Source organism: Anser brachyrhynchus (genome assembly GCF_964034855.1).
Source record: "Anser brachyrhynchus genome assembly, chromosome: 7".
In the NCBI taxonomy this organism is placed as follows: Eukaryota; Metazoa; Chordata; class Aves; order Anseriformes; family Anatidae; genus Anser; species Anser brachyrhynchus.
Window position 1 is genome coordinate 27648526 of NC_137701.1, and position 11347 is coordinate 27659872.

At 52.3% G+C, this 11347-nt stretch overlaps 1 protein-coding gene and 1 long non-coding RNA gene across 5 annotated transcripts in view; one reads left to right on the forward strand and one right to left on the reverse strand.

Moving 5' to 3' along the window:
* The window catches only part of CLASP1 (cytoplasmic linker associated protein 1), a 162665-nt gene extending 157663 nt beyond the window's left edge, over positions 1-5002 (forward strand). For all 4 annotated transcript variants that reach the window (XM_080599257.1, XM_080599258.1, XM_080599259.1 and 1 more), the window contains one exon: positions 886-5002. In XM_080599257.1, the coding sequence (XP_080455383.1) occupies positions 886-972 (87 nt within the window). In that variant the 3' untranslated portion in view covers positions 973-5002. The remainder of the gene's footprint in view (positions 1-885) is intronic.
* Positions 4648-11347, reverse strand: LOC308197941. The gene is made up of 2 exons (XR_013953450.1): positions 8588-11347; positions 4648-7428 (listed from the first exon to the last, which is right to left on the reverse strand). It is a non-coding gene; the product is annotated as an uncharacterized lncRNA (long non-coding RNA).

Sequence of the window (11347 nt, forward strand, 5' to 3'; positions counted from 1 at the left end):
AATGGTTTCCTCCATGGGTAGGAAGTGTTGTGTAGGCTGAAACAGAATCTGAGACTGAGGACACCTGGATTTTATTTCTGAATTGAGTTGATTTGTCCTTAAATTACTTGCACCTCCCATTTGCTCTGGAAAAAAAGAGCTACGGGTGCTGAGATTTACCTCATTTATATTCAGGCAGTTGGGAAATTCCCCTATAAAATGTCGTAGAGACTTTATTATCCCAGTATCCTAGGTGCCGTGGACTTACTCCACCACATAACTAACTATAAACATGTGAGTAATTCTTCCGAGTTTACGCAGACTGCCTGCATGTTTAAAGTTAAGTGTGTGCGTGAGTCACTGCAGGATCTGGAGCTAAGGTGGTAAGGCAGAATAAGAAAACAAACCCATGCAGAGGAAGTGTATAATCATAACAGCTGCAGTTTCACTAGATGGCCCAAGTTAATGAAGATAGTTAAATGTCATTTGAAATGAATGTTTTGGAAAGAACAAAACCCTTCCTGCTTTTACTCCCTAAGCATGGGGACCATGGCTCTTGGATTACTGGGGTGTGAGTGAATTCGGGGCCTACCTGCGGCCCCACTGACCTCTGTTGGAATCCTGCTTACCTAGAGCAGGCTGTGGGACTGAGGTCTGAACTGACAGCTGCTGAAGTGAAACAAATGGTTTTTTAAAATCCCGTTAAATCTGGCTGTAACTTCAGTGGGACCAGGCCTCCCCTCCTGTTTCTGCATGTTCTGAAATGTGCTCGGCTTTGCTTCTGCTTTTCCTCCAGAGAGCCTGGTGCCAGCTTGCCCAAAACAGAGTTCACTGCAGAGTCTGTATTTGAGGCTTGCAGCCCGTCTGTTTTTCCTGGCATCTTCCAATATTTGTTGTCTCTTTCAGATGAAACTACTAAACTTGTACATAAAGAGGGCCCAGACCACCAACAGCAACAGCAGTTCCTCTTCAGATGTTTCAACGCACAGTTAATGGAGATGTGTGGACATATGTGTAGACTTAGAAGCAATCAACGGTGCCTCTCAGAGACCTTTCTGCTACTCTTCACCGGCGCGCTCCATCAGCTAAAGGAGGCCATGCAGATATTTATTGCAATCAGTATTTTAGTCCCTTAAAGCTTTTATGTAGAATCTTACTGGTATTGAATGTAAAGGAAGCAAGGTCTGTGTTGCAGTCTTCATTAAAAGTGAACAACAGAAAGCCATACTTAAACATATTTGTATAGCCTGCTGAAATCTCGGAAATATGTTTAGGTTAGCGTTCCAAAACAGAGTCCGAAAACCTGGACGTGCGTAAAGGTCAAACAAATCTTGTTTTAGTTCATGCCCAGTTTTGCTTTCTGTGCTCTAGTTACCCGCTGTCTCCCTGCAGCCGCAGCCCTTCTGGCTAGGCTCTCCTCTTAAAAGTCTCATCGTCCTGTTTTGTACTTCCCATCGCAGCTTGCCTAACATGCAGGGCTCTCCAGGAGGAGATCTTTGCCAGTGTGGCTGTGGTTCCAGCCTTTGATGCTTTAATAAGGAGATATCAAGTGAGTAATGAAAAAGTAGGTTCTTTTTAAATATCTGAGTTTTTGTATATAGTTCCTTTGACAGATCTCCGATGGGCTGATTTCTCTGTAACTGCTCTCCAGCCAGCTGTGCTGTGTGGAGCAGCTGGGCTGTCGCTCCTTTCATTGACCGTGTAAATATTTCCCCTCTCCCAAACCCATTTGGCTCTTTCATGCGCTAAAAAAGACTCTTCAGGTTACTTGTTACTCCCCAAAGGGAACCTGAGTCACAGTTCTGGGACTGATGCCTGTGTTCAGGCACTGGAGCTCGGTGGGTGTCGGATCAGACTCGAGCGTGTCCCCGGGTGGGCACTCGGAGCTGGCAGGGCGGTGTCGCAGCGCTGCCCTGCGAGGCTGGACGTATTTTTACCCAGGTCCGTAGCGCCAAAGGGCTGACCTGCCGCTCTGACCGGGCCCGCCGATGTTGGTTAAAAATGGCTTGCTTTCTCCCTACAAATCCTGTGCGCTTTGGGCAAACTGTTCATCCCAGAGGACAGAAAGGGAATCTGAAACTGGACAAAATGACCCCGCGGAAGCTGAGGGCTGGCTGGGGTAGTGCTGGGCACCTGCTGCAGTTCCCCTCCTGTGCCTGAAGAGCCTGCAGTGCTGTTTGCTGCCTTCAGAAACCTCCTCCTCCTTCTTCCCAGCCAGCCCCAGGCACAGCCCCGCTGGGTGCTTTGCATTTTGGGGGTGCTTGGGGTGCTGTGCTGGCTGAGGGCGCCGCGGGGCAAATCCTTTTGCAACCTGATGACACAGGCAGAGGCAGAGCCACGCCAGCAGCAGTCAGATACCCGATGGCACCGTCCTGCACCGAAGGGAGACCCCTCTGGGCGCAGAGGGCGAGCTCCCCGTCCTGTTGCCTCTGCCTGTGACCGGGGGAAGCAGCAGGATGCCAGTGCTGTGTTCGGCCTGAAGCCGGATCCTGGCTGGTGGGCAGGCCTGCCCCACACCTGCCGCGGATCAGAGCTGGGATTTTGCCCCCAGCGATGCAGGAGGACGGTGGCCTGCAGCTGTGTCGATAGATGTGTGCTCCCTGGCTTCTCCCAGTGCCTCAGTCTCTCTCCAGCCTCCTTCGTTTCCCCTTGGAGGAGCTGAAGGGACACCCCGGCAGCACACTGGGAACATGAGAGGTGCCAGAACTGCAGCGGGGAGGGTGAGGCCTTGTTGTCCTCCCTTTCCATCAGTCCTTGCTCGTGTGGCCCAGCCCCAGGGAGCCGTGTTGGGAGCCGGCTCTGCTCCAAGTCCCCAGCTCAGGAGGGGCTGAGGTGTGTGAGGGCTGTGCGGGACTGGGCTCAGAGCTTCCTGGCCCCTTTCCCGGCTGGTGTGGGAGCAGAGGAGGTGACTGCTCCCGAGGATGTGTCCAGGCTTTTGCTGGCTGCAGGGCTGGTTTCCCTCGTGCTCCCCGGTGGATAATGCCGTGGCAGGAGGAGCCCTGTGATCCTGGCGGTGGGATTCCTGCGGGCTCTCTCCTTGCTAGAGGGAGGATTGGCTGCTCCATGGTTGGTGTCTCCCTTTCCGTGGACCATTCCTTTTCAACATCTTTCAGTACACTTGTTACAATATTCTTTTTTTTAATTTTTTTTGAATGATTCAAATTATTTTAGTTTAACATGAATTTATTTTCCCTTTTGAGGAAATATTCAGCCGACTTGTTGGCAGCAGTTAGCTGTCTTGTTCGAATTTTTAGTAGTTGTTTTTTTTTAATTTTTATTTTTATTCTGCTTAGTATTTATGCCTCTTTTTCTCCCCATCTCAGTTCAGCATCTTCTGTTCCAGTTCTGGGGTTCAGAGGTCAGCATAGCTGACCGGGTGGCATTTAGTCCCTCCCAGCTGTGATGGAGCTTGGTCCATCACTCTTTGCTTTCTTTTTTCTTGTTTGTTTTTTTTTCTTTTTGAATGGCACACTGTAGCAAACCTCCAGGAATCGAATTCCTTCTCAAATGATTTTATATATTTTATAAAATCCTGTTAGTATGCACTGAGAGTGAACGCACTGTAACGTCCCCGAACTGACCCCAGCGCGTGCGCTGACACTACGGTAGGAGTTACCAGCTCGTCCCTGGGCAGTAGGTGTGAGATCCGCTGCTGATCTGAGGCTACAGAGATGAGCGCGTATTTTTCAGATACAATTGGCACACTTGGGGCTGCAAAATGGTAGGACCAGGCCTTACTTTCTTAATCAGATTCTGTTCCTGTTTTTCAACAGATGCTCATTAAGGTGTTCCTTCCTTTCGTTACGTGAGTCGGTCGCGGACTGTTCATCCTTTGAGTACTCTAGACGTATGTTAGACCTGTATGCAGTAGGGAGCATTCTGCGTAGGTATTTATAAAACATTGCGTATAATGTACATAGTGAGGTTGTTTAGTATGTTGAACATGACCTGATCCCTTTTTTTTTTTCTCCTTTGAAGTACTCAAAGGGCTAGCTCTGAATGTCACCTCTCTGATCTCCAGCGTTCTGACTTCAAAAAGCTGTACAATCATTTTGTTTTCAGCAAGCATAAAGGTCTCTCTGGCTACAAATCACAGTGTCCACGCACGTTTGCAGAGAAAGATCTGCATGCTGGCAGTGCCTCACCGCACCGGTGAAGCTTGTGTTCACGTTCTCCCAGCAGTAGCCATCTACTGCAGCTGCCTTTTTTTTTGTTTTTTCTCCTTGCAGCCCGTTATGCAGGGCTTCAATTTTTTCATACCTTTGAAAAAAAAAAAAAAAGAAAAAAAAAAGAAAAAAGAAAAAAAAGTGTTTTTGTTTTTTTTTTTTGCCCACCATGCTTTAAAAGTCTGAATGGGAGAAATCTCTCAGCAGACAGCGGCTCCTGGCTGTAAGGTTGCCGAAAACCTCAGATGTGGATGTGTTTTTCTGCCATTGGCTGCACCAGTGCTCCATGGGCATGGGCGAGTACCGGATCCATCTGCCCCCCAGGTCTACGTACTGTAGTTCTCATGTAGTGCAGAATTATCGAGGCATGTGGCTTTCTTAAGGTACACTATGTGTGCTTGCCTGGATTACAATACAATACGAGACTGTCTTTTTTTATTGCTTACTACTAGCTTACTGATAACCTATATAAGTAACATAACTCACATCTTTGTCATCGAAACCTTTTTCTCCCCACCCCTTTATTTATCAAGCATAATATTGCATATTAAGGGACAGAAAAATAGACCTTTGTAGAACACAGCAGGACGTTGCTAACAATGTTTTAAATGGGAAGTGAAAAAAATGCTCTGAAAAATGCCAGCCATGAGAAATGACTTTGTTGGCACCGTGTTCATGCGCATGGATTTTTTTCTATTTTTTCCGCTTTTGTCATGTTACATCCATATCTGTATTTATATCTTTTGTTTCACTTTTGAGTGTATCATGGCAATTGTACAGATGTTTTTTGTTAACATTTACGTGATAGAATTTGCTAAAAAAAAAAATTAAAACCTTTTGAGTTTGCCCTAGAAAAAGTGGAAGTTGTTGTTGTTGTTGTTGTTTTTTTTTTTCAGGGGAGAAATACGAAAATGGATGCATTATCTAACGTGTCAGTCCAGCAGCCTTTGCTGGTAATGGGTTTGCTCTTTGTTGAGGACACGGCGAGCCTTTTGGCGCGAGGACAGTCTGGTTGTGGCAGTGGCTGCTGCTGCCTTGCTAACATGGAAATGCCCCTGCCCATGGTGTGCAGAGGAACGAGGGAAAAACTCACGGAGGAGCGGATCTCTCGGGGGGACTGGACACAAGGCTGTGAAAGCGGGGGCTCGGCACATTTTGGAGAAGCAGCTCTGTCCTGATGAAGCATCTTGTTGTCTCCCCATCACATTTCCTGCTGTCCTTCAGCTCCAGACAGCTGCCCTGCCCCACGTGCCCTGAAGCTCAGCTCGCCGTCGGCGCTGGGCAGGACCCGCTGCTGGGACCAGAGCCGCTCACCTGCCTGACGTGCTGCCTCTGCAGGAGCCGGGCCACGAGCCAGCTCTGGCGTCGCGCCTTCTTTCCTCCCAAGGAGGGCTTTGGGCCTGACCCAGGGAGGAGCCACAGGGCTTTGCCACGTGGGATGCCACCCATGAAGAATTTGGGGCCTGGGCCCACCTGGGATGAGGAGCAGTGGCTGGTCTCCCTGCTGCAGATGGACCATCTCCCCCCTGTGGTGGCAGGGGCTTTTTTTGACTCTGCTACGTACCAGAACAGTGTGAGGGAAGGTCCAGCCATGCCCTGTGACCCCAGCTTCTTCCCAGAGCACCTCCCACATTGTTTTTCTCAAGCAGTGCCAGGTACCTGTGGTTATTAGAAAGGGAAGAGAGAATGAATAGAGTGCTATCTTCTCTGTGCCTTGTAAAACTCCAGATGCTGGCTTAAATTAGCCTTAGAGCCCTGGGGACTTGGGAAAAGCTCTGAAGTCTGAGGCATTGCAAATTCATTATTAGACAAGCCAAGGCAGGGAGCTGGATTTCACCGACACGTGCTTCAAATGGTCAGTCCTTGCAAAACCCTTTCTGGGGGCTGAGGAGAGGGACATCCTGCACATGCAGAAATAGATCCTTCTGGCAGTTTGTGCAAGACCCGCGCAGGGGGCTGCTTGCAAGGCTGGAGGTCTCCTTTTCCTTCAGAGCACCAGGCAGCAAGGGTTGGACTGGAGGAGGCCGGGCGTTTGCCTGCTCCATCGCCAGAGAGCATCCCTCCGTACTCTGCAACTGGCTTTTACCCACTCCTTGCTCTGTTGCACGTGACGCAGAACAAATGCTAAGGTGGCGCTGCAGCTGCGGGCTCATCCCCAACCACGGCAGAGCACAGAGCTCCGCTCCCAGACGCTGTCTTCCCCCAGCGATGGCTTGGGCCTGCAGGCTCTCGCTGCCCTAGCCTGGCCCTCTGCTGATCTCCTCGGCAGAAACAGAGACGGACTTTAGTGCAGAGACTTTCATTTCCAGGGGTACCAGCACAGGCCTCCCCTCAGTGCTACAGGAAGCAGCGTGGCAGAGGCAATGGTTTTGGGTGTTGCAACTCCAGCAAGTGAAAGGTCCGACAGGAGCATCCTGGAGCAGTTTCTCCAAATGAAATACAGGAGCAGAAGAAAATAATCTCGCTCAGTCTTTGGCTCCCGTCCTCAATTCCTGCACGTGCTGCAGCACGTCCTTCAGGAGGAGGCTGCACGCTGACAAGGGGGCGTTTGTTCGCTGAACCACCTCCAAGCGTCTCTTCTTGCAGCTCTTTTTGTCGTGAAGTCCCCTGCAGTCCCAAACTACTCCGTTGCTTCACAGATGGAAAGTGAGGAATGGATGTCATTGCTGGCTTGGACGCTTTCGCTGGGCTCTCCCCCGCGGTGGAGGAAGGGAGTTGATGCCAGCAATTAAAGGTAGTTAGCACTTTGCTGGCACTTTCCTTGCTCTGAGCACTTGCAGCCCAGTTTTTAGTTTTTCTCTGTCCCGGAGGGTCCCAACTGCTGCCGACTTCTCGGTAGCCCGGCACTTTGCAACCAGTTCCCTCCCGCTGAGGGATGCACCAAGGGGCGGCTTAGCACAAGCCCAGAGTCCCACTTCTGGGCCAGTTACCTTATCTTAATTTCCTCCAGTTAAAGAATAGGAATTTTCAGCTTAAACCCCCTGGGAAAGTGCAACTCAGCTGATCGGTGGTAACTTCAGTTAAAGTCATTCCGCTGCTTTTGATTGTGCAACCCAATGACTCGCTTGTGCAACCCTCCTCGTTCAGCCTCCCCAGGCAAACACCACACCCCCCTCTCTCCCCTTTACCAGCCCAACGCATTTTTCCTGCTTTGCCTTTTCGTGTGCATCAATGAAGCCTGGAAAGGGCCCTGCCCGGCGTGCCCCCTTGCGTGGAGGAGGCTCAGCGTGGAAATAAACGCGCGTTGCGCTCACCTCGGGGGCTGTAAATCTCCACCTCCCTGCTGCAAAGGGAAAAAATGTCCTGTGAGGCTTTTGGGGAGCTGCTGGGGCAACGCAGGCATGGAAGCCAGCCTGATGGCAGGTTCTCCTGGGGGTCTGACCGCAGCCAAAGGCTTGGTAAATATCAGCCCAATAAACCCAGGACCCTACCCGAGGGTGAGTGCCAAGCCCCTGGCCAGGAGCAGGCACCTCTCGTAGGGCTGGGAGCTCCAGGAGCCCAGCAGGACGCGGCCACTCGGGCGCAGTCGAAAGGAAAAGCCTCGCCGGGGAGCGGAGGAGACGGGGAGCAGGCGAGGGAAAGCGAAGGCAGCGGAAACCAGAACGAGCTAACGCGGGGCCGGGGGGATTACAGGGTGCCGGGGAGGCTGCTCGCGAGCACATCGGGGACAAAGCAGCCTGCCAGTGTGAGGGGTAATGAGTAATTAATGAGCAGAGGGATGGAATTAATAATGACTCAAAAATGGCTGAGATAATGAGCTCCTCTTTAAATCCACCTTTAACAAGAAAGCCAAGGGAAAGGATTTAGATCAATTAAGAAAAGAAATCTTGTAAAAAAAATAGCTATTGACACGAGCTAGTGAGAGAATAGCTGGAAAATCTTGTTGGGAAGGAGGCAGCAACTGGTTGAGACCTATAGCTGGGGGGGGCAGGGGGGCGTGCTGGTTCTTACAGGACGGGGCGTTGTGGTGCAGCCTGCCCGAGCCCCTGCTGTCTGCATGCTGGGGGCACGCGGCAGCTTCGAGCAGCTCAGATGCCTTTTTGATGCTTTTTTGCAGCCCTTTGTCTTCTCATGCAAACAAACCGGGCTGTGCTGAGGTCTAACAGAGTATGGCAGAGCTGAGCAGCTCTTCTTTCATTCTGTTTGGGGTGCCCCAGGGGCCGACGCTGGGGCTTTTGCACGATGAGACTGGCCTGGGGGAGCGTCTCCCTCCCCAGACGTGCCTCTGCTTGCCACAGCATCTAGAGAAATCCAGGCCTGGGAAAGCAGAGCGCTGAGCAAGCTGGCAATGCTCAATCTGTATATTTAATGATGATTTATGGCGTGAAGGCACACACAAATGACAGCAGGTAGCGTAGCAGTGAAAGCAGAGCTTTGGGAGGACGGTACCGGTGTGCTCCTCAGACCTACAGATGTGCTGACCACTTCTTGCTGGGACTCACCCTTTGCTCCGCTCAGCTCCCGGTCCCAGCCTTTGGGTGTGCAGGGCACTTGTGATCTGAATTCTGTGGGTTTTGGCGTTGGTGTGACCTCTCCTTGGCAACATTAATAGATTTGACCAAAACCAAACCAAAAAAATAAAAAAATTCACTCCATGTTCTGCAAGAAGAGAAGCTTGGAGGGGGCTCCTGTGTGAAAAGCGGAGATGCCTGGTTTCAGAAAGCCCTCTGGCACCGTGAATTCGGCAAGGAGCTGGTGACAACTTCTGGCTCTCGGCTCGTCCGTAAGCTCTGGGGTGACAGCGCCAAGCGGCAGTGCGGGGTCAGGGCTGCAGCAGCTCCCCTGAGGTGGAGCCTCGGTGGCCACTTGCAGGCGGTGCAAATGTGGTGGCCCTCAAAGCCTTGGCACCCGTTACCTTCAACCCTGCTAGAGCTCAGGGGTCGCAAACGAGGCTGGAAAAGTTGGCATTGCTCCCCAAATCCTCATTGCCTCTTCCTTAGAGGAAACATTTTTGGCTTGCTTGTAGCAAGACACTTGGACGGTCCTTCCCAGGAGCTGCCCTGTGTCCCACCTCTGTCCCTGGAGAAACGCAGCCCTCGGCCATCATGATCTTGCCTTGGAGGACCCCCATAAAGTGCAGCCTCCAGCCCCAGCACTGTGTGGGGTCTCCCCTGCTTCCCCCAGCCCCAACGTGGCACCAGTGGGGCTCGCTTGGGGCTGGTGCTCGGGGCTGGAAGAGTTACAGCCGTGGCCCCGCCGCCGGGGCAGTTTCTCGCTGCCGGTCTATAAATAGGAGCTGGCTTTCTAATCTGCTTGCCACTGCTTTCCACTCCCTGCCAGTTTTTTCCTGCTTTTTCCTGCAGGGAGGTGCCTGCAGCCCCGGGCAGCTGTCGGCCCCGCCGCTCCCCTAACGCTGTGGGAGAGGCCCCTGCACAGGACTCGGCCTCCCCATAACCGATCCTCATTAAAAAAAAGATATCCAAAAATAGGGGAGGGAGACCAAACACAGCGCTGGCGGGGTGCCTGAGAGGAAAACTTGCTGGTGGAGTAATAAAGTGCTGGGACAAACTGTGTGGAAGGGGGAAAACTCCATTCCTGCAGGGCTTTGGGCTGAGGTAAGGGCAAAACCCTCCTAGGGGTGATGAAAGTTTTGTTGCCTCATCTCCAGGGCTGATTTTGACAAACCTACGATGTGACTGAGCATGCTGAAAGGGAGGTAGTTCTTACAGGGTGACTTAGCCCGTGAGTGCCTCCTTAAGCCATCAGCACACCTGAGGCACCTTGTTCCACCTAGTCTGAAACCAGCCTGGAGGAGCTCTGCCGGGCTGCCCCCCTGCGAGGACGCGGGGCTGAGGGACGAGGAACAGAGACGAGGGCGGCGAGCTGGGGCTCGGGGCAGGCAGCTCGCTGCGAGGCTCCCCCCGAGCGCCGTGCGCCGGGTCAGGTGCGTGTCCCGGCGGCGTTCCCCCACGCGCCTGGCTCGAGCTCCGCTGCAGCCGACAGCGGCTTTCCAAGGCTGCTGACTCACCCCAAGGGAAATGTTCTGCCAAAAAGCGTCGAGTTTGATAAAAATTGCTAATGGGACCCTGCCGGCTTCTCTGACGGCTTGGCGCCGTGCCCTGCGTTTGGAGGAGCAGCGCCGAAGTAGCTGGGAAGGAGGTCGGCCTCGGCAGCCAAGGAGCGCGATGCTCACAGCTCTGGATGGGCTGTGCACCCTGGTGGCATCCGCAGTGCTGGCTGTGCCACGGGTCAGCTTCCAGGGAACACAGCTTGTTTCAGACGCTGATCTAACCTTTTTTTCCTCAAAGTCTTGATTTTTTTTTTTTTGAGTGAAAATTCAGTCTCCTGGCCTGCTTCAGCTCTGCCCTGTGGGACTGGCCCGAGCTGAGCACGTTGTGCTGGAGGCCTCCGGCTGTGCTCCAGCTCCTCCTGCCCTGGAAGGAGAGGGAGCACTGAGCCTGGACTGATGGCAGCAGCCACAGTGAGGCTGCCTCCTCATCTCTGAGATGCCTAATTAGGCATCTAATTGTCCTCCAACGTCCCTGAGAAAGCTTCAAACCACGGCACCTGGGTTCTTCAGAGAGGAAAAATCCTGTGGCTGCTAATGCCTGCTTGGGCCAGGCATCTCGTCACAGCACATGCGGTACACACAAGCTCATTTTCTTCACCAGTGCTCTCCAGAGCTCTTGTAGCTTCAGCTCCCTGATAGAGCTGGGAGATGCCCTGGAGAGCATTCTCCAAAAGCCTTTCTGATATCTTCAGTTTCTGATATGATGTGGTTCACCTTGCTCTCTGGGGGCATCTTTCCACTCAGATGGGTGCTGCTGCTGCTGCACCATGGCAAGTCTATGAGCCTCTGCTCCCAGCTTTAGCTTCAGGGAAGACCATCTCCTCCCAGTATTTTGGCAAGTTCTTCAATCGATCAGTCTTGCCAACACGTGTTGATAGGCTTGCCCAGCCATAAGCATGCAGCCTAGGTGAATACCAGTTTCACGCTTTAGGGACATTTGCAAGACCTTTGCTGTTACGCAGAGCTCCCTGCTGACCTGTTCTGACCACTTTTTGTTGCAGGTCCCTGTTTTATATCTGGCTGTGGAGGTTCCCCACAAAAGGACCCCCCTGGCCTCTGTTTCTGGAAGTTCAGTGTAGCTTAAGATGTCCCTGTAGGTTTTTCTTTCCCCTGAGCTTTTTCTCAGTGTTGGTGAGCCAAAGTTGCTCCATCACCTCGGGGCTGGAGGCAAGAGGTGGCATCCCTTCCTTTC